Genomic DNA, 22202 nt, shown 5'->3' with positions numbered 1-22202 from the left:
CTAAGGAACTATCTTCAGTACCAAGTTGTCTATTCGAAATGATCTCACACAGTGACTTGCAAGTAGCATGTGTGATTTATTAAACACAAAGATCTTTAGGCTCAGACCCGCATGCCTTCAGGCCAGTGTGATTGAAAGGGATGGGTGACAAAGAAGTTTCACAGCAGTGGGTGATGAAAGGAGATGGTTTGCCATGTACTTTTGTAAAAAAAAAAATACTTAGATGGCCTTCATTTGAAAAACAGAGTCTGGTTGTGTACTCTAGCAAGAGCAGCACTTATGATAGACCCTGTGAAAACAAGGAGGCCGTGGCTATTCCTAAACAGTTCAATCAACGGATCGAATGGATTTCAGAATTGTGCTGGTGTCTTGCTGATGGTATTTGAAAAAAAAAAAAAAAAAAAAAAAAAAAGGCGGAAAGGGGGGATTTCTAGTGAACGATGCCATCAAAAATTGAATTGACTAGGATAATAAAAGAGACAGCAGGGGTTGATACAAAGTGAACCCATACCACATGTTATGAACGGCACCGGCTCATCACGTACAGGTGTTTATTTTATTTTTTTTTTTCCCACTGCATGACAGTGTAACCAAAGGAATCCTTTCACTGATGTGGATTCGCTAAGCTGAACAAAGTTCCCAAGACTCTTTTAGTAGATGAAGCCGTATTGCTCTCTTTTTTTGATGATGAACTATTGGATCCTATTGAAAGGCTGTATGAATAACAGTCTACCAAAAAAAGGGGGACTTACTCGATCTTGGAGAAGTATCCATTGGATCAAGTTGTAAAGGAGGTATATTTGTATTTTTATCTGAAGCCAATGATCTTTGAGATGAACTTGAAGTGGAACGACGGACCTGATAGAAAAGTTAAAGAAAGAAGATGATATCATCAAAACTTACAATACCACCTCTGCCTGGTGAAGGAGGTACGGTTCTAAAGACAGCAGGAATCCTATTTGAGATATGAATACATCCCTTTTGCTTTCTTGACTGTATATGTTTACCCTTCATCCAAAGGAATATCATCTGTTGGTAAACCGACTTGTTTACGAAGCTGAATTAATTCACTTTTATATTTATTGCATTGCTGTAATTTGATGAGAACTTTTGATAGATTAATAAAAGGGAAAAAAAAGAGTATTTCTATTCGTTTTACATTCTTTTTCCATTTCAGTCGTTTTATTCTTCAAGATGGCAATCTCAGTTAATAGCATGTCTGCTGTAGTTGATTGTATTTCATTGATTTCTTTTGAAGACTTTTTCGAACTATGACAAAAGAAGGTGTGTGAGTGTGTAAAAGGATTGTTTGATATTTACATCACAGGTGATACCAGTCCACTGTTGTTATCATGATGGGGTTGGCCTCTTAGTGAATCCAACTGTTTTTGTAGCTTGTTTACAATGTATTCTTGTTCTTGTTCCAAAGAGTTTTCCATATCAATCTTTTCACGTTGAAGTTGGCTTAGCTTCTTTTGAAGCATATTTGTCATGTATTCTTCTTCTTGTTCAACTTGTAAAAGTAATTCACTCTTTTCCTTTTTAAGTCCACTGATACGTTTTAATAACTTGTTTGAAATATATTCTTCTTCTTGTTCTGCTACTGCATTCTATTTATCCCATAAGCATGTTGTTATTTCTCTATTGAATGATTACCATATCAACAGCCATTTGCTTCAATGCTTTATTATCATGTCTTAATATCTTTACATGTCCCCTTTCCATCTCCAATTCAAATTCCAATTTTTTTGTACGAGCTTCTTGCTCAGTCCATTTTTTATGCAGCTTCTTGAGTTTATCTTTTAATTGATTCAAATCCTCAATATTCATCCATTCTTGTTCTAATACATCCTGGCTAAAAAACAGAAATCAATATCCATTCAACATCCTTTGTTTATTACTTTTTAGTCTCTTGAAGTCTTGTCTCATACATCTTTGTACGTATTTTTAAATCTGCTTCAAGAAGAGCTTTATCTTTACGCACTTGTTCAAGTTGTTCACGAAGTGTTTTCGTCAATTGCTTTTCATTTTCTTTTATTTCACTTAATAGTTCATTATTCTAAATAAAATGTGAGCCTTTATCTTTCTACTTGGTCTTTTCTATACTTTAATGCTTTCAACATCATCACTCGTAGACAATGATTCGCTCATTGACCGACAATTGTAAGTTGTAAAAGAGAAAGAGTGGAAAAGAAGGAAAAGAAAAAAGAAAAGGGAAATATTTTATGTGTTGGCAAACGCGGAAGTTGAATACGGCATGTAATGTCAACTGCTTGTCATCTCAACTTGTGCTGTACACAGTTTGTTTGTTGCACATCTGCATGAAATGTCTGACCATAAATATCACCAAAAAAAAAACGTTTTTATAAATGTGTACCAAGACTTTTATTCTTCTTTAAATAAAGTATGGATGACATTCCCTTTAGGAAAAAAAGAAATAGCAGAGGGAGAGAAAAGATCTTTTGTACGCGACAAAAAAAAATAAAGTTGAGTATCACGAGATAAAAATGATTGGATAACACCTTATACAACAAAATAAAAGAAAACACGGCTCAATACTCACTTTGCTTTGAACAAGAAGCTCTTTGAATAGTCTGTCCATTGTTAATCTTGTAGAAAGAGCTACACCCAAGAATCAAACGCTGTAAAAGATGACAGGATACAAACCAACTTTGAAAAGAGAGCGTGGGATTATGTTACTTGGTTCACAAGACCCTCGAAAAATAAATAAACTTTTTATTGTAAAAGGATTTAAAAGAGAACTTTAAGAAAGGGCTGAAACAGATTGAAAGGATGGAGTGGTTTAGATAATATGATATCCATAGAGATTCTACATCCACTCAAAATGAAATAAATTACTCTATAAAATTTATAATAAAAAAAGAGAGAGAAATTCACTCTAGCCTAAATCGATAGTAAAGGTTGATATCATGTAAACATGAACATACATGTGCACGCTTTTGTATAAGAGAAAAAAAAAGACAAGATGGGCTCGTTGAATCTGAAATTTATCCTTATGTTCCCTATCATGACAACCAACTTTGTTTACAAGAGAAAACTAATTTATTATTCTCACCTTTTGGTGTATTAAAAAAACGACTGCTTATACCTCAATAGGACTACTGTTGATTTTCCGTAAGTATATGGATGAAAGGAAGAAGATTGCTTTTTTATGTCAAAATGTTCTTTAATAGCTCCATCAGTTTCTTTTCTACAAAGACAAGAAGCATATCATCTGATTGATTCAAATCAAAGCTAACATAGAATTGCTGCTTGTACCTTGACGCTGTTTTTTTTTTTTTTAAAAAAAAAAAAAGAGTTATTGTGGATCAAACAAGTCTCTTTCTCTGTGTCTCTACTTGCCTAATTTACGTGCCAGGTTTTTGCTTTGCTCTGACACGTTCTTTCCAAGCAGTATAGTTGCTGAAGCAGTATTCTATAAAACACAAGTTGAATACGTGACTTTTCTAATAAAGTCCCTTTTTGTTACGTGTGTCGCCAGCGGTGGAACTGCCATGGACAAGTCTCCCAATTTTCCACTTGATTGTCCAACCCAAATGAACGCACTCTTGTTCATCACCGTGACCTGAAAGTGAATAGGTTCCGTCATAAATAAATGAGTTGCTTGGTGAATCTTAAATTCTGGTTCAACACTTGTCATTTTTATTCACAATGGGTGAAAGAAATTGGAGAAAAAAAAAGAAAGTAACATTATTATTTTTATTTTTCTCCAGAAATGCATCATGAAAGTATACAAATGGTGTTATTATTTTATATAACAGATCATGTATATGAACTAGATCCCAAATAAGCAAATTCTAATGAAAACCAAAGACGTATTGCAACATTCTTTAAAAATAATTCTGCTGTTTTAACACAATTGAAAGTAATCCAAAAGCTACGCATGAGCAACCCACCACCTTACGAGGGTCACCTTTCTCGATTAATTTACAGAGAATCAGTTCATTATCTAGCGCCTTGAGATCAAACCCCCCCCCTCCCTTCAAGTGCATCTTGTACTCTACACAGAAAGCTTGCGGTTCAATGACTCACATGGGATGCAAGATCCAAATAGGATAACCAAGTGAGCTTGACGATCTGTCCAATATCCACTCCCTTTCTTTGCATTTTACCTCACCAAGGCCCTTCACAGCTTCCTTTGGGACTTCGAGCGAGATTGTGATGAACAAGAGCAGGGCAAGGGCTCTTCAAGAGCCATCGCATCCGACTTGGCTTCAACAACCCATGTTGACTTTTGGCGAGCCATGTCTTTTTTGGGGGATCAGCTATCAACCATCGAATCAGATCAGTGGGCATGGGCTGAACATGGTTTAAGGATGAATGCAAAAGGAGGAGGCCTGCTAATCGGATTTATCCCTTCACGTACACATGTACTTTGATGGCTTGCCTTCTTTACCCCTCCTCGAACAAGCAGAGGGTTGCATTTTGATCAGACATTTGAATTCAATCCAGTTGGATTCATTTGCCTATCATGTCTTGAATTCATGCTGTGATTGACAGTTGCCCTTTCAAGGATTTCAGTTGCATGAGAGCGTCCGCTCGAGTTGTGCAGGCTTGTTTCTTTTTCTGTCTCTCAGAGAGCGTATGCTATAAAAAGAATTCTCAAACAGATCCCATCCTATCCAACAGATTGCATAGTCTAAAAAGAGAGAGAGAGAGAGAACAGAGCCAACGAAAGCCTTTTGTTTTATAGAATAGCATGAAAACACTTTTATTTAGAGCCTAGTGCTAGCTTATCTGAGTCACTGCAGTATACTCCTTAAGCTTGCCAAGACATTCATTTCTTTCTGGGCTCTCTTTTGATCGAGGGATGCATTAGTTCTCCGAACAGATAAGGGAGAGAACAGTAGAAAAACCGATCGTGTTCAGTCATATTATTCCATTGAGAGTCTGTTGAATACAAGCCTATAGAACAAAAACGAAAGTAAAAGAAAGAGTGTGTACCATCTAAAATGGAAAGATTTTTTTTTCGTTGAATAATAAAAGAAGGAACTTCAGCACTTGTATTCAATGCGTGATTTTTTTTAGAGTACTAAACTTTCTTTTTTACTTTTTAAGGTAGTATGATGACAGCATTACATCGTCACATCGAATTAGACGTTATTTATTTCAGTTAATTACAAAACGTGGTATTTGTTATATAAAAAGAAGGACATTGAACAATTTTCATGCAAGCGCGCGTGTACGTGTGTAAGGAAAAGGGAGAGAAACCCGGTTCAACCACTGCATCTTTAAAAAAGATGTACTAAGATTTTTTTTAGTGTAAATCGTATCAAATTGACAGACAAATGACGTTACATGGGCTTTATTTGATGGTATGGAATAAGCAAAATGGATGGTTTGAAAGCAGTAAGAAGGGATACCTTTATTCCTTGATTTGAATCATGGCTGCCATGCTGCTCTTTATCTGTTTGCACACTTTTTTTGTGACTAGCCAACAAGTAATTCAAGCATCATCGTTCAAGTGATTCCGCTTTCTTATTAAATCTATTTATAACCAATAAATCGACTTGGCGATAAAAAAAAACCAGGAGATCCCTTTTTTTATTTCTTTCTTTCTTGTAAAATGTTGACTGATTTAAAAAGAAGATTAAAAAACAGTTCGAGTTCGATTCGTTCAAGAGAGAGCTATTCTCATGATGGCATCAACAAATCTTTACCCTCTCTGTCACCCAGAGCATCTAACGTGCATACGTACAACAGCAGCAGCAGCAGCAGTAGCAGCAGTAGCAGTATCTCGAGTATGCCACCCACACCTCCTTCACAAACACCATCCAACATCAGTGTCCAAAGCGATCTTTTCCTGAACCACACGCACCTGAAACCTGGTAGTAATGCATCTCTTTTAAGTTACGAAAAGACGATCAACATGTACCGTGAAAACGCGAGACAGATCAACGACATCAACATCCAGTGGAACCTAGCGACCTTTCTCTACCAGTGCTCCCAGTCCCAGAACAGCAAGCTCTATCTAAAGGAGGCCGTCAAGATCTTCAAGTCCTTGGCCTTTAAGGGACACGCCGAGGCCCAATATGATCTGGCCAATATTTATGCATCAGGACAGCTCAGTCCATCACACACCTCTGACTTTTCTCGTGCTTTTCCACTCTTTTTGCAAGCGTCCAAGCATCAGCATCCGGATGCTGCTTATAGGTATTGTAGCCTGGATGCCACAGAGGCAGTGTGACACACTGTGTCCATCCTGGCAAAAAGAAAAAAAAAGTGCAGAAAGGCTAACTTGATGATTAGAGCTGCTAAATGCTATGAGGATGGATTGGGTTGCTTAAAAAATAAATCAAAAGCATCTCAATATTATAGGTACGTAGAGAGAGAGAGAGTATGTATATGGAAACAATAACACATTCACTTTAGGCTCGCAGCTACTTTGAACCATCCAGGTGCCATGTATCGACTCGGCCTAGCTGAAATACGAGGCGAATTAGGTCTGAAGCGAAATGTACGTGATGGTTACAAGTGGCTGAACCGATCGGCCAATGCAGCCACACGCGACTATCCTCAAGCGCTTCATGAACTCGGACTGCTGCATGAAAAGGGCCTGGACGACATCATCTTTAAAGACACGGCTTATTCGGTCCAGCTGTATGCCAAGGCTGCCGAGCTCGGATACGCACCATCTGGGTATCGACTCGGTCAATGCTTTGAGTTTGGCTATCTGGCATGCCCCAAGGACGCAATGAGTTCTGTTTACTATTACACGATCGCTGCCAGACAGGGACATGCTCCGTCCTGTTTGGCTCTCTCGGCTTGGTATCTCGTAGGCGATGGTGACCGGCTGCAGGTTTCAGAGAAAAAGGCTCTTGAGTGGGCTCAGCTGGCTGCCGAAAAGGGTTTGTCCAAGGCACAGTTCGCCTTGGGTTACTTTACTGAAATGGGCATCGGAAGAGAAAAGGATGTGAGCGAAGCGATGGGATGGTATGAAAAGGCAGCCGAGAACGGTGATAGGAAGGCGATGGAAAGATTAAAAAGACAGTGATGATCATCATGTATAAAATAAGAACACACATCATATTGTATATAAGAATCTATTTGATATACCACAACATATATAATAAATATTGTTTTTCATCTGAGATATTTTTTTCCTCTACTCAAAAAACTCGATGGATCATGCTGGTTGAGTGATTCCATCACGCTCATCACACCAGGCATAAAACTTGTTGCCGCCTGTTGAAATACGCTTTCTCCTTCATTTCCGTTATTAGCCCCTCGATGAAAAGAAGGCATGACGTCCACCAGGTTCCAGTGTTCACTTTGTTCCATGGCACTGGGCTCGATTTTGTCCAGTGTCTCTTGATTCTCTATCTGCTCTTCTTCGTCGCTGTCTGGATACAGCAATACATGGTCGGATGGATATTGGCTCTCATCCCAAGGGCGATCGGCATTTTGCTGTGTCTTATATCTGAGTGCTGTCATTTTCCAGACCTGGTCGAATTCGATTGGAAATTCTAAATCACGTATTCCTTTATATACAAGTGCATGAGATCGACTAGGTACAATAAATCGGTCAGTATCTACACATACACGACAATAGATAGACTTTACATGCCAAGTTTGGGTGCATGACAGCAAGCCATTAAACTTTGTAAAGTATTGGGTACTTCACTCAGGGGTATACGTACACCTTGGGTATAGCAAAGATAGGCAATATTATAGTTCAACATGGCCATACCGATAGTAAACCGCCGCAAGTTTTTATCTTCTTTATCTAAAAACAACGGCATCTTGTTATTATTACGCCATAATTTTGAATTGGGTGTCTCTAGGCGAATATAAGGTTGAATGCCTTTTTGAAATATTTTAAAGGGTAGCTTGATGCCCAAATAATGTACGATTAATCGCAGCATGTGTACTACGAGACTGATAGGTGCATTGATCTCTTCCTTTGGGTAAGCTAAAGAGGCAGATAAGTACATACGTCATCGTTAGACTAAACGAAATTTACTTGACACATCAATGAGTTTAGTAGGCAAAGTAACACCGCAAATATACAAATCCTCTTTATTGTTCAGTAAGTTTATCGGTCTTTTACTAAATGGCATCCTATCCTCATGATCCAGCATAAGGACCGCATTTTGTTGTTGCTGCTCTTCTTCTTCGATCACACCTGGCTTCAACTCAAATAGGGATGCGACCTCTTTGACTAATATTCTCCTTGTGCCTACAGTCATTTTATGTGTACGATGCCATAATTTGATCACTGCCTCATTGTTGTTATTTATTTCCTTTTTATGATCATATCGACCCTGAGCCTGCTCTACCATCCTTCGTTTATGTTCGATTGCCCTTTTTAATTCAGATATTCGTAGTGACTCTATTGGATATCAATAACTTTACACCGTAGCCCTATATTCTTACTTTTATGTATTTCTTTTGTTAAGCGAGTTTGCTGTGCTTGTATGGATTCTAACGACATGCATAATTTATTTTTTGAAGCAACCAATGTTTGAATGACGGTTGCTCTTTCAAGGAATATATTTGCCTGTTGAATAATTTGCTCTTTTTCTACTGTCACGGTATGCATTACTTTTCTATGCTCTTCAAATCTAACAAAAAAGTTGTTTAAAACATGTCATTCATTTTTCTAATTTCCTTACTTTCCGTTAATACAGTCTGCACAGTAGAATTTACGACTTTTGACGTGACAATATTCACAATTCATTGTTTTTATTATTAATAAGAGTAAAGGGAAAGAAAGAAAAAAAAAAAAGTTTATGCTAAAAAATAATTTCTTATTTGTTCATGTGATTTAAAATAACGACTTGCTTATTGGACGTGCAAGCTGCCAATTTATCTCCATTTTTACTAAAATGCACTTCAAAAATACCACCATCTGCCTTAAAGGTCTTTTTCAGCGATCCATCCTACACAATTGATTTAATACACAATAAACTAAATAAGATGTTATGTATTACCTTTGTATCCCATACGTTTAGTACCTCGTCGAAACTACCAGAGGCTAACAGACGAGCATCAGGACTAAATGATATGGAATAAACAGCTTCTGTATGATTGTTCAGCACATAAAGACAAGTACCACTTAGTGCATCCCAAAGACGTACAGAGGCATCAAAACTGGCAGTGGCCAATATTCTAGAGTCCTTTTGAGGTGCCCACTGAAGTGTATAGATTTGAAGTGTATGACCTTTGATTTGCTGTATGGGTTGATCAGATGAGAGTGACCATATCTTGCATGTCATATCATCAGAACAGGATGCTAGATATTGTCCTGAGGGATCCCATCGTACCGCATTCACTTCATCTTCATGTCCCACCCACTTTTTTATCGGTTTAGTTTGCCCCAGTCTACAAACATAGATGGTCTTGTCGGATGAACAAGAAGCAAAGGTTGTGTTATCCATCCAATCGACATCGAGAATAGCCTCTGCATATAAAGTGTGAAACTATTACCATATAATAAAATATATATCTTTTTTTCTTACGTGTGTGGTATTCAAATTGTTGTTTCATCTCACCTGTTTCAGGGTCCCAAATGATCGTCGTTGTGTCCGCACTACCACTTAATACCAAATCTCCTTTCATATTCCACTTTAAAGAAAAAATGGGTCCTTTGTGCTGTGCCATTACAAAACGTAATTGACCCTTTTGTGTCCATATCCTTGCTTGTCCATCATAAGATCCTGTGACTAATAAAGTGCCTGTTGGCTATATTTCTAATAAGTCATTGCCTCTGTCTATGTATCCTAGGCTTACATTCCAATCCAACGTGGTTACGTCTTTATTATCGTTCAAGTTGGGCAAATGGTTTAATACAATCGGTTGGATCGCTTCCTCTTTATCCTCTGGCACATTCCATAATCTTGCTGTTGCATCTCCAGAGCTTATAAAATATAAAGTGAATACATGTTGTTCATCGTTTATCTTCATTTACCCTGATGCAAGAAGACAGGTTGTGATAGGATTCCAGGCACACGAAAATACTTCACTTTTGTGTCCTTTCAACACAATCACATCCTCTGCACTAATCTCAGTTGGTATCATTTCCTTTTCTGTTGCTATACTCTCTTCCATATCCTCATCTTCCTTGACACTATTTTCCTTCTTGACCTCTTCTTTCCCTAAATCCTCCGTATCGTCTTTTCTTGCCCTCTTTTCTCTTTCTTTTTGCTTCTTCTCCTCCTTTCGCTGTCTTTTGGCTGTTTTTACAGGTTCACTATCGAATGTGTGTCCCGTCAGCTCACAATGGTGTGGTTCAAGTAGTGAAAACGGAACACTGCATTCCATCAATTCACCTTCTTCGTTCATGTGTGCTTCAATTTCCATAAACTGAAGTCCTTTGTGAATAATGTTGATCAATGCTCCTGGTTGGATGTGCGTATCTCGGTATGATGATTTTTCGACTTGACTTTCATACTGAAAAGCAAACGATGTATGTCGAAACCCTTGTCCATGTTAGGTATTGTTAATCTTTGTTTCTAGTTTTGAATCTTACCCGATTCTTGCAAGTATTTGTAAACAATAATGTTTACTTCTTCACTTGTAAGTACCATTTTCGCGTTAATTTAAAATTTACAGTACACTATTTTCACGAATTATTCGTGCACTTTCAAGGGAAAAAAAAGTTCGTACAATTCAAAAATAAAATTTGATTCAGGCTCAGGAATAAACTTCGGAAATTAAAATCAAATAGTCTTGTGCAAAAGAAAAGTTCATGCAGTATCAGGGCTTTTTCTTTCTTATTTTTATATTTTATTCGGTACGGGCTTCTTTTATTCACAAAGACGGAAAAGGAAGCATGTTATTCGTTCAATGAAATGAAATTTTCACAGTTAATACGGAAGTGCGTTATGAGACTTGTCTGCTTGAAAATAGAACGGATTTGAATCAGTACCTCGACGTAAAGCCACCTGAGAGAATAGAACAAGAAAAAGAAGTTACGCAAGAAGTCCACTTATGATAATCAAGTACCCGAAAAGTGTAAGGGAGTCTATAAATGCTTCAGGTCTAAAGGTAAAGAGCAGTTTTTTCTCCCTTAATTTACGAGAAAAACATGGGCGAAAGAGCAGCAGCTAGAGTCTTTAAAATGCCAGAGACTACTGCTCAAAATTGAAACAAAAAATAGAAATAGGCTCAGATGAGGTGATTGAAAGAAAAAGGCGTGGTTGTAGACCTGTGAGAAGACCGCCTATCCTAAAGAAAAGTATGAGCAATTCTTAACAGAGCTTATTGATGATAAGCCAAGTTTATTTTTAGACGAATGATGGACAATCTGGCAAGCAACTTTAAGGATCTTTCAATTTCAAAAACTGCTTTATACAAATTTGTAACCAAAAAGTGAAGAATCAGTTTGAAAAAAAAAAAAAAAAAAAAAAAAAAAAATACTTCCACTCGACAGGGCGAAACAGCCCTGAAAAAAATTCAAAAGATATGATCGGGTAGTAAGGTGGAATGAAACAGACCTTGGCTTCATGAGTAACCGCATCTTTATTGATGAGGCAGCTTTTCATATCAGCATGAAGCTCTCTGTAGCATGGTCAAAATAAGGAAGCCGCGCTGTTGTCGTTGTACTGAAGACAAGAAACAAAGCAATAATCATTTTGGGTGCTATCTCTTTTTAGGACGTAATGAACATCAAAGCAGAATACCAAAAGTACCTGTCCCTTCAAAAAAGAAGCTTTGTTAGAGGCGGGTATTGGTACATCTAGGGAAACAACTCCTGAGAATCCCCTTTTCTGTAAGCACTGTTGTAAAAATACATTGCCTTTTTAGATGGAGATTATGATATTCTATCCTTCTTCAGTTTAGAATTTACCCCAAATTCGCCTGTAAAAGACGATAGGGAGACCTTTTCATTCAAAGCTTTGAGCTTAGAAGAAATATACGAGCTTACTACAAATCATATTGCACGCTTCAGAAATGAAAAATATAATTTACAATCATTTATTTCATGGGTTAAAAAACATAATCCTGCATTTGTATCAGTGACTACCAAAAAATTGTGTATTAAGGATGATCAGAAAAACGTACTAAAAGTCAGAAAGCGAAGCATGTACGTGTTAAATGAGAAACACTGAGGTATATTATTAAAAGAAAAATAATAAAATATAATATGCCTTATGCTGCCTTTAAATAGTGATAGAAATTAACAACATCATAAATCTATCACCACATCATTTAACGAAGACAGCCAAATGGAATAAAAAGAATTATACTATTATTGATTATGCTCAAAATTCAGCTTTCCATTCGGTAAGGGATGAAACAAGAATAAGACATCCACAAACCATGATAGGTATTCTCCGCAACCAATCGTGCGTAGATATAGTGTTTGTCTTGCCTTCTTCCAAATCCACAAAATCAATTGCTTCCCGTAATATCAACGGTAACACCAACATAACATCTTGTTTGAAAAAAACATCGATAGCAACATGCAAGTTTCGTAAAAGTTTTTGTAATAGACGTATCGCGATGAAAAATTAGATTTATAGAAAAAGACATGATCAAATCCATCTGTCTGCAAGGAAGAAAGACAATGATCATTGTCTACTTGATATATGCTGACTTTGTAATCAACACTGAAATCTTGAAAGATTTTTACAGTAAGACCAATTAATGCATTCAATATGCTAACGACACTAATGATTGGATATACAGTCATCTCTCAATGAATTTTTTTTTACAATTAAAAACTTACCAATTAGTCGGCATACTATCAATATATTTACAACAAACATTCCTATCAAACTTTTCCCACTCAATTTTGATTCTTTCCCATAGTTCATGAACACCCCTTGTCCTTTGCTCATATAGAACGAACTTCAACTTCAAATATCTCCACATGTGCTCGATTGGGTTCAGATTAGGCGATTGAGAGGGCCAAGGCAATATTAGGTGATTTGCTTCTTCTTTAATTTAAGCGATTGTTATCTTGACGATGTGTTTTGGATCGTTATTGTGCTGAAAAATGAAATCACTATCTCCTGATTGGTAGTAATCAAAGGTATCTGCAAATTCGGTTTTTAGGATACGGGTATAATCTGATGCAGTCATCCTATCGCCGTATATCTTGCATATATACCTAACTCTATGGAAAGTCATACAAGTCCACGCCATAACACTTCCACTGCCGTGTTTTACGGTTGGAATTACATGATGAAGCTGTAATGGCCTTCCAGACATAACCCAATAGAATTCTAGTTCACCGAAGCCCCAAACGCTGGATTTCGATTCGTCAGAGAAGATAACCTTTCTCCAGTCGTCAATGGTCCAGTATCTATGAGCAATTTCTCGATCCAATCGTGTTTTCCTGTGTTTTGCTGACAAAAGAGGTACCTTTCTTTTTGATCGGGCTTTGAATCCTGATTTTCAAGGCGTTTAGGGTAGTGTTGTAAGTCAACCTTGGATAAATGGCCTTGAAATAGTCGAAGACCTCAACACCAGACTTCGATCATCCTAAGATTACCATTCTCTTCATGAGGGACTTGCTTGCTTAAGTTAAGATCTAAGGTCGTCCGCCAGTATTATTGAGTCTTTGGATATTCCATTTCTTGCAATATCAAAGAGCAGTAGCCTTAGAAAGAGTCAAGCAATTAGTAGTCTCCTCATAAGACAAATCAGCCTCTAAGAGCGTTATTAAATCAGTTTAAGTATCTTGGAAAATAAAGCGAGACATTTTTAATAAAGATTAGGTTGAATATAAATGAAAAAAGGAGAAATTCATTATGTGTTTATTAACAAAATGACGTGTTTATATACTTATCTTTGTCTCTTATCTTTATTTGTATTACATAGATGAAAAATGAAATCTGCATAATTGTTATTGGTATTTATGTTTTTTTGAATGGAGTTAAAAAAACCATTACTGTACACCAGCTGTAGTAATGTTATAAGTTTTAGTGAGCAAATATCGAAAAATCAATACTATTTTTATATTGTATTATACATAAGAACTAATTATTTCATATTATACATGAATATCAACATTTTACTTAGTATACCAGTAGTAATGAGAGAAAAACCATGTTTAAGGAAAACAATGAAACGGTTTTTTAACATACTGTATAAAAACCTTCAGTTCCGTAATTAGATATCATTACTATAATGATACCTCAGTCAGGATAAATGCTTTCATGATTAATGATCCTGTAGTTAATCGTCATTCCATATTCAACATGCTCATATCATCAATAAACTATATTACAACTATGACATCTATTTGTCTACGTAAAGCTAATATGAATAAAGCTTAATATAAAAATCTAATCAAAGACTTCTATTGATCTGCAATGGGAATAATGCTATAAATGATCCCAAATTATGTCAAAATACTACTCAGGATCATATCTGATTCATTTTATTAGAATAAAGTGAGTATAATCCTATATATCCTTAACTCTGAGAACATAGCGCGGATGGAAATCCTATAACCACATCTGAAGTCGGAGTGGAGCCAATGGCAATTGTGCTAGGAACGATGCACAGTTGGAAGTTGGTTTTTATATGTTCAAATCTATAAAAAAAACTATAAAATGCATGTTATTATTGAAAAATATTGCCAGATCGTGTTTGGACAAAAGTATATTCTCAATAGCTGTATTTTCTGTATCTTTGCATAGATATAACAATAAAATAATTCAAGGTTACATGATTACAATATTTTCTCAAACTATGGATATATGCATCTGTATCAGTCGGCATTCACGAAACATATATCTATATCCTTTATGTTCCTGAAATATGGTATCTGTGCGATAATATATTGGAGTAGGATTGATGCTGAGTTTGATCTGTGTTAAATTTTAATTAATAAAAAAGCATCAAATTATTTCAAAATGCAAATACTATGCGCTTTTCTTTTCTAATAATTTACAAAAGAATATTTATATACAATGGAGAGAGCGATACTGATCTATATGAATCGATCAAATTTACACAAAAATTTACAAGATATTTCAATAAGTTATGTTTTCAAAAGGATTTTCTTTTTTGTACTTTTATGAAATTTAGTTCAAAACTGTTTTTAAGATAGAGTCAGTATTTATTTAAAGCCTTGTAATTGGCGTAATTTGTAGTCCGAATAATATCTAGAAGACAATTATAGTCATAGAAGAAATTTAATTTTATATCTGCGTAATTCAGGAAAAACAGCTAGTCAATAGGTCTTTTTGACTATCTTAAATTTGTCTATTTTCTGCTCCTATATTTAACAGTACCTTACAATTTTTTTTTTGAAATTTGATTTAAGCTCAAAAATAGAAGATTATCCCACTTTTTCATATGATTGTTTTAGGGCTTCTAGGTAGTTTGTTATATAAGCTTAATCTTTTTTTTTGTGTCGTTTGCTGAGCTCAAATAATTTCTTGATTTGGTTTGCGTAACATCATTGTATCATGTTGCGCGGTTTTGAATAATATAAAGAAAAACATGGATTTTATTTTACCACAGGTACTGAAAATAAAAGAGTGACTCAGAAGACCATAGCCATGTCCAAAATCAGCGTGATGTCAAATTCTATTGTCATGGGAATCACTAACAATCAAAAACATGATGTGCAATTTTATTAAAAGCGCTATATATGATTTATACATAAATATCGTTTTCGTTCGTAGTTGGTTGTTTTCAACGCTTCAGCAAGTCATTTCATATCTGGATATTAACTATGTTATTACATTTGTGTAACTGTCTTCAAATAAGTTTCACAAAACTTTTCGATTGACATGAAGGCAAAGCTCAATAAGCAAGCCCAGTTTGAAAACTACAGCTGAAAGGCATGATAAATTATGGTGGATATTTTAAATGTATTGTATTATCAATGAAAAAGCACTAGTAGCCATGAAAAAAGAATATACCCTTAAAGCGACCTACTGGAATAAGCGACATTTTAAGTGCCGATAAAATAAACACAATGAACATTCTATGACTCACAGCATTGAAAGAGAGAATGGTATAACATAAATTACCGCATTCCGGGGAATCGTCATTATTTGAGCATTTTTAAGGATAAAATGACTATTCAAGTTCTTTCAGACCTTAAAAGCTAGATAATAATTGTCTTATGAAAATACTTGTTTATGCAACTTAGCCTAAAAGCCATCCCCGCATGTCCAATAGAAAAAATAATGCAAAAACTTAGTGTCAAACTGTATTTGTGCTAGTAGCATTTTTACATGCTTCTATGTAAAGTAAAGAGCTGTGAGTCATAAATTAAGCAAAGAAAAGCCACAGCTGGGTAGTCTAGCCATGACTCACAAAGACAATGATTTCACCAAGAGCTATGTTTTTGTACTACTTATGATGCTGATATGATTTTTTCGTCCAATAAATGATCAATATGCAAGAACCAAATGTCCTAAATATTTAAATAGCTGTCGAAAGTTACCGATAATAGCACAGATCAATAAAACCACCATGGTAATGCGTTTGCATTTGATCACATAATTTTTATGGCTCTTTATAGCTATCTGTTAATTGATTTAATATGTTGTTCTAGTTTTATAAATTAACAACCAGCACTGGCGGCGTATCGCTCTAAATTTGGGATAGAAGCTTTAAATGGAAAAAACTGCCTTTTTCTTCTTTCTTTCATTACCCCTTAGTTTTGATCCGTATAGAATTCATTATGCATGCTTCTGAATTAAACAAATCTAAAAATACCAAAAGGAATACCTTGCAAGTTATTTTGGACGAGCCTACACTGTTTACTGAAAAATCATTAGGCTCTGTTATGGTTCGTGGTGAAGTAGTTGTCCACTTTTCAAACGATACCCCAATACAAGGACCTATTGAATTAGTTTTTGAAGGAATTCAACGTTTTCAAACCTGGCCAGGTAAACATATACATATACCACAAAACGAATGCAGATTGACCTGATATTTAATAGAAATAATGAAAAACAGACCTCTTGGCAACCCAATTGAAACCAAAATCCAGACTATTGAACTTTCATTGCTACCGCCAAATTCAAAAGGCATTATGCCTGCTGGCATTCAGAGATTTCCCTTTGAATTTCCAATACCAGCCTCTTTGCCAGCTACAATCCATATTAAGAATCGAATAGAGATTTTTTATCGCGTTAGCGCAACACTTCTTCGCTCCTTTCAAGTTGACCAGCCAAATCACACTACCTTTGTAAATTGGATTGCAAAATCATATCAATCAAATTCTAAAAAGAAATATACTCACAGCACACATTTGCGAATCATAAGACCCATACAGTCTATTATATCAGAAAGACCAGTAATAAATCAACATTCTTCACAAAATGCAATTACCTCTACAACATCAGTAGAAATAGCCCAATCACTAGACAATGCGCTAAATCCAATAACCAGTAATGTTTTACAAATGTCTTCCTTGAATGATGATGCTTTTATGTCTGAAAATAATCTTAATTTGTTCTGGAATCGCTGTGATTTGAGTGAATATGAAGGACTTGATATGCAGTACGATCAACTCTCACTTTCTCTTGCTGGAAAAACGACTAGCAACTTTTCAAAGCCTATAGATTCACTTCAGACAGTGCATGGAATCCGATACAAGATTGGTGTTGATAGAACGGCAATTGTGCTTGGAACAAGTGTTGGTATTGAAGTCATGATTGAGCCTACATTTTGTGAAGCTAAAATACGATCCATTTTGCTGAATATTACGGAAAAGAGAAGGTATGAAATGAAAATCCCTGCAGATCACTCATGGGATGCTCGTTCGTCAGAAACAAGAACATCTCAAGAAGAAGCCAAAATGATTTTGAAGTGGGCTTATAACTACCAGATTAAAGGCGACAGAAATAAGTCTGAACCTAAAGAGAATGTATCAGTTACAACCCCTGATTACATTGGCAGCAATTTTGTACATCATCATTCCGAGGATTATGCTACGATGACCTGTTTTGAAGTGCCTTCTTCTGGTGATCCTAGTAGCAAGCTTTTTTTCAACAAGAAAGGTTTTCCCAAGCAAACAAGAAATTTTAAACCGCACGTGACGTCTGAAATTGACGCTTCTAGCAGCTATTTTAGTTCAACTGGTCAGGAGCTAATGAATTTGAAAGAGTTAAATCATACTATCAAACCTGGAGAATATTTTGGTGGTCGTTTTATTATGCCCGTTCCAGGTTGTGATAGCATTCTTCATCCTAGTATGGACTTTGGCTCTATTAAAATTAAGCATTGGCTTCAACTAACAGTTAATCTTGAATGTGATAGTAAAGTGTTTGAAGTCAATTTGGAGTCACCTATGCACATGCTTGATTGTCAGCTGGTGGCTGCAGATGATGAAAAACATACGATTGTTCTTCCTCCTCCTCCTAGCTATCAAGCAGAAGAGTCAAGCCGTTATCATCAAAGCCCAGATATAGCAAGTACTTTTTGGGAACAACGAGAGCCCATCACATATACCTCCAGTTGGGGAAAGCTTTTACCTTGTCCTTGCGAGCTACGAAAAACACAAAAGAACACAAAATATGGATATGAGAAATTAAAGAATAATTATAACACTGCGAGTGCAATATTATCAAGTAAAAATGATGACAATAATAGTCAAACAAAGCCTGAAATTAGTACCCCTTCTTTGCTACATGAATGGGGACCCCCTCCTTGTTATTCTACGGAATAATTCCAAGTTTTTGAAAATATTTTACTATAATTTATGCTAACCCCCTCTATTTATTTACTATTATGCTTTGTACAAATTGTAAAACTAGTTATTTTTACATTACCTTTTTTTTGTTTATTGAACTAAAATTAGTTAGATATTAGCTTAAAGCATATTAATTTTTGTAATTAAATAAAATAATGAATATAATCATATGCTTTTTCCTTACCCTATTCGTATACCTTTTGAAAAAATTTCAGATTATTTTTCACGTGTTTCAGTCTCTAAATATATTTGAAGTATTTTTAATTGTAATTTAAAGTTTTTCAGACGATGAAAAAATACAGCAGAGAAATTTTATATAGTTACAAGTACTGACTTGTATTGCTGAACTGAGGAGGAATCTTGCGGAGATTGAATATGATGCATTAATTTTTCTTGTTCCTGAATTTACATAAAATACCATGGTTAGACTTTTTTTCCTAAATATATATGTATATAACATAAGATTTTGAAGATTCCTGGTGGCAGTCATAAAATATGCTCTTTACTTATCGTGTTGGTTGATAAGAAACAGTGATGGCCTTTTCTTTATTATTATAAGAGCTAAATTCAACAAGAGGAAGCATCAAATGGTATATCGCTAATTATTTATGAGCTTATATAACTCTGAGCTTGGTCGAAGCCAAAAGTTATAAGTGGGTCTTGTTTTCTGACAAACGTCAAAATACAATATAAGCAGCAATTCGATTATCTGTAGCGTTATAAAATCAAAATTGGTTAGCTTTAATATTTAATTGGCTTATTGAAAAGTGACCCACAAAATATAACTCAAACATTCCCATCGAATATAAGATATTTACAATAAATTTGTTGTTTCGTGTATAGCAATAACTGCAAAAAATACATGTTAATCACTAGCACCTTTTTACTATTCAAATCCTAATATCATTACATAGCAATTATTTGTTATACTATATGGTCCTCAATAAAAAAGTTTTCATTGAGATTGCAGTATGCAAAAATTTTCTGTATTTTTTAAGCAAAGTATATACTACTATAACAAAAGCATTTATTCACAATTAAGAATATCATTAATTTAATAAAGTACTGAGATTATGCAAAAAAGTAGTTATTACACATCTCTTTCCTGTTTAAATACGGTAGAGCAGATTCTTATCCCTATCACACTACATTTTATTCTTATTTTATTGTATACATGGGGTTTAAATAGGAGTGCGTTATGTAAAGCGAGCTAGCTTCAGACACTCAGTTTATGTGCCTATCTATTTCCCAAGTCAAAACATTACTTTTTTGAGAAAATCTGGAAAAATTAATACAATGTTTTAATCTAAAATGAGATAGTTGAGCGGGGGAAGTTCTTTTTCAATGATATTTAGACAAAATATTCTCTCCTTGAGTGAATAGCAAATGTTCTACATAATATAAGGCTGACTCCTAAATATTTTAAACCAACCTCTTTATTGTACATCGTTCCCAGAAGGATTGAGAATGTCCAATTCAACTCTGTCAGTCACTGATAGAACTTGTTTCATAGGCTTCAGTAATGCGGAGTGCGGATATATTCTTCTTATCTAGAAAATGCTCTTAACATAACCCTTAAAGCTTTAACCAGTAAGCCTTGATGATATTTAGTTAAGACAATGCCATCACCAGCATTAAACACATGGAACAACCTACAAGCAATACCATGAGACATCATACATATTTCTGTGACTTTTGCTACTGAGCTTCCTTCTTTCTACATAATATCAATGAAGTAACAAATATATTCAGAAACATTATTTTTGCTATCTGCAAGATATTGAAGTTATTTATATAGTTACTATGTCAAACATCTTCCCCTCTGGGTTGCTTGTGATTCAGAGGCAGTATCAAAATCAACCAACTTCTCATTATTACCATATTAAAAGGCTGAATCCTCATTGACAACTTCATTAATTGGGCTTATGATCTGCCAATTGAGGCCTTTCATTTTGCTGCATTAAATAAAATAATATATCCTTTGAGAGTAAACAAATTTGCGTATGTCGTAAGACAAGATAATCATTTTATTCTTTTTATTTTGCTGCTCTCTACAAGTTTATTATTCTTTATTAGTAAAGAGAAACAATTAAAAGAAAATATTCAATTCAATTAGAAAAATAATTAAGAAAAACTAAAAAAAAATTGTTTTGACAGTTTAGGTTACTTTATCAGACACGGCTTTGCCATCATTAAGGTATTATTTATGAAAGGATGCTTTAACTTGCTCCAGTATATTCAATAAAAATTAAGAACGACGAACATGGATGCAAATGGACAAAGCTGTAGCCCCTTTTGCTGATAATTTCTTTTGACTATTTAGAGTGATGAATAAAAGTATTATCTATGACTAGACTACGTTCTTGCTTACCATGTCACATGGAGAACAAGCCATTATGAAGTTGTCAATTTTCCAGACAACGTTGGTAATATCATTTACTCTCAAATAATGTATCGTTTTATTTAATGCATGGAAATGAAAAATCTCGATCAATTGATCACGGTTATAAACTGCAAGTAATTTGGGGAATCCTATATTAGCTTGATTAAAAAAAAGCATGATCCAGTAGTTATTCTTCAATGTATGGACATATCAACGAAAACCTTTTTATGCTGAAATGAATGTTGTCTTACACTAACATCTACTCATTATTAATTTAAATTCTGCATTCAGAGATAAAAGTTAATTGTAGACCTCCAAGTCTTGAAAAAGCTTTTTTTGGAATAACAAGGGTAGATGAATGGATGTTTGAGAACTACCTTAGGCAAACTAGCATCGACATCAGTAGATGCAAAATCTAGAATTCAAAATATACTTATGCCTCCTGAAAAGAGGGTATGGGACGACTGCAAATGATGAAGCGTCTGAAGTAATAAAAAAATATTTAAAAAAGAAAAAAAAAATAAGAATACAAATGAACAATATATATATATATATATATATCAAGCACTTATTTTAATTTATTTATAAGATTAAAATCGATTTCAGTCTTTTCCTGTACAAAAAATTAAAAGCAAGACACATGTTAACTCATATTAATAATGATAAAGCCTTATTTAGCGGTGGCATAAACTTCATCTAAGTGTTCTCAACCAATTCATGAAATATCTTATAATATATAAATATATTGCTTAGGATTTTTCAAATAAATTATTATAGTACTAATTCTAAAAAAAAGGCAGAGAGAAAATAGTTTGGCTGACGAAGAAGATGAAGATGTCAATGCAAGTGTAAAGTATTTTTTATATGGCTTTTATATAAACATTTATTTTTCCAATTAGAATATAGAAAGTGTATGAAATGATTAGAGAAAAAAATTGCTTTCATCCCTTCAGGGTCCTTTGGTAAAATTGTTCCTTTCTTTCCTATTTCTAATTTAGGATCTTTGTTATGAATATATAATTCTGTGTTAACCTTTCCTCATCAAATTCGGCAAAGCTTCATGTCAAAACATCAACCCTAAATTTTTTCAAAAAGAAATGTTGAATTTGTTTATTTTACGAAATTTAAAAAATGTGCTTTTTTTTTATTATTATTAAGAACAGTAACGGCAACGCCAGCATCGAC

At 34.8% G+C, this 22202-nt stretch overlaps 8 protein-coding genes across 8 annotated transcripts; 3 read left to right on the top strand and 5 right to left on the bottom strand.

The window, feature by feature from the left end:
* Positions 1-729: 729 nt before the first annotated feature.
* Positions 730-2151, bottom strand: RO3G_04606 (uncharacterized protein; the record flags this gene model as incomplete). Its single annotated transcript, XM_067659196.1, has 8 exons — positions 730-858; positions 904-955; positions 1008-1107; positions 1160-1269; positions 1321-1610; positions 1657-1855; positions 1902-2059; positions 2107-2151. 8 exons carry the CDS (start codon positions 2149-2151, stop codon positions 730-732), a joined length of 1083 nt encoding a protein of 360 aa, XP_067515297.1.
* Positions 2152-3170: 1019 nt separating this feature from the next.
* RO3G_04605 (uncharacterized protein) lies at positions 3171-3661 on the bottom strand (the record flags this gene model as incomplete). The annotated part of the gene is made up of 3 exons (XM_067659195.1): positions 3171-3286; positions 3373-3436; positions 3491-3661. The coding sequence occupies 3 exons, from the start codon at positions 3659-3661 to the stop codon at positions 3171-3173; spliced, it is 351 nt and encodes a 116-aa protein (XP_067515296.1).
* A 1926-nt stretch (positions 3662-5587) lies between these two features.
* RO3G_04604 (uncharacterized protein) lies at positions 5588-7015 on the top strand (the record flags this gene model as incomplete). Its single annotated transcript, XM_067659194.1, has 3 exons — positions 5588-6174; positions 6271-6339; positions 6394-7015. The coding sequence occupies 3 exons, from the start codon at positions 5588-5590 to the stop codon at positions 7013-7015; spliced, it is 1278 nt and encodes a 425-aa protein (XP_067515295.1).
* A 565-nt stretch (positions 7016-7580) lies between these two features.
* RO3G_04603 (uncharacterized protein) lies at positions 7581-8210 on the bottom strand (the record flags this gene model as incomplete). The annotated part of the gene is made up of 2 exons (XM_067659193.1): positions 7581-7933; positions 8072-8210. The coding sequence occupies 2 exons, from the start codon at positions 8208-8210 to the stop codon at positions 7581-7583; spliced, it is 492 nt and encodes a 163-aa protein (XP_067515294.1).
* A 541-nt stretch (positions 8211-8751) lies between these two features.
* On the bottom strand, positions 8752-10305 carry RO3G_04602 (uncharacterized protein; the record flags this gene model as incomplete). Its single annotated transcript, XM_067659192.1, has 6 exons — positions 8752-8756; positions 8846-8903; positions 8955-9424; positions 9483-9705; positions 9754-9880; positions 9932-10305. The coding sequence occupies 6 exons, from the start codon at positions 10303-10305 to the stop codon at positions 8752-8754; spliced, it is 1257 nt and encodes a 418-aa protein (XP_067515293.1).
* A 2607-nt stretch (positions 10306-12912) lies between these two features.
* RO3G_04601 (uncharacterized protein) lies at positions 12913-13050 on the bottom strand (the record flags this gene model as incomplete). The annotated part of the gene is made up of 1 exon (XM_067659191.1): positions 12913-13050. The coding sequence occupies one exon, from the start codon at positions 13048-13050 to the stop codon at positions 12913-12915; it is 138 nt and encodes a 45-aa protein (XP_067515292.1).
* Positions 13051-16723: 3673 nt separating this feature from the next.
* RO3G_04600 (uncharacterized protein) lies at positions 16724-17057 on the top strand (the record flags this gene model as incomplete). Its single annotated transcript, XM_067659190.1, has 2 exons — positions 16724-16826; positions 16897-17057. 2 exons carry the CDS (start codon positions 16724-16726, stop codon positions 17055-17057), a joined length of 264 nt encoding a protein of 87 aa, XP_067515291.1.
* A 314-nt stretch (positions 17058-17371) lies between these two features.
* RO3G_04599 (uncharacterized protein) lies at positions 17372-18610 on the top strand (the record flags this gene model as incomplete). Its single annotated transcript, XM_067659189.1, has 1 exon — positions 17372-18610. One exon carries the CDS (start codon positions 17372-17374, stop codon positions 18608-18610), a length of 1239 nt encoding a protein of 412 aa, XP_067515290.1.
* Positions 18611-22202: the final 3592 nt, after the last annotated feature.

Source organism: Rhizopus delemar, genomic scaffold, assembly GCF_000149305.1.
Source record: "Rhizopus delemar RA 99-880 supercont3.3 genomic scaffold, whole genome shotgun sequence".
Classification (NCBI taxonomy): domain Eukaryota; kingdom Fungi; phylum Mucoromycota; class Mucoromycetes; order Mucorales; family Rhizopodaceae; genus Rhizopus; species Rhizopus delemar.
Note: the sequence above shows the minus strand (reverse complement) of the source record. Positions and strands in the feature narration are given on the sequence as shown.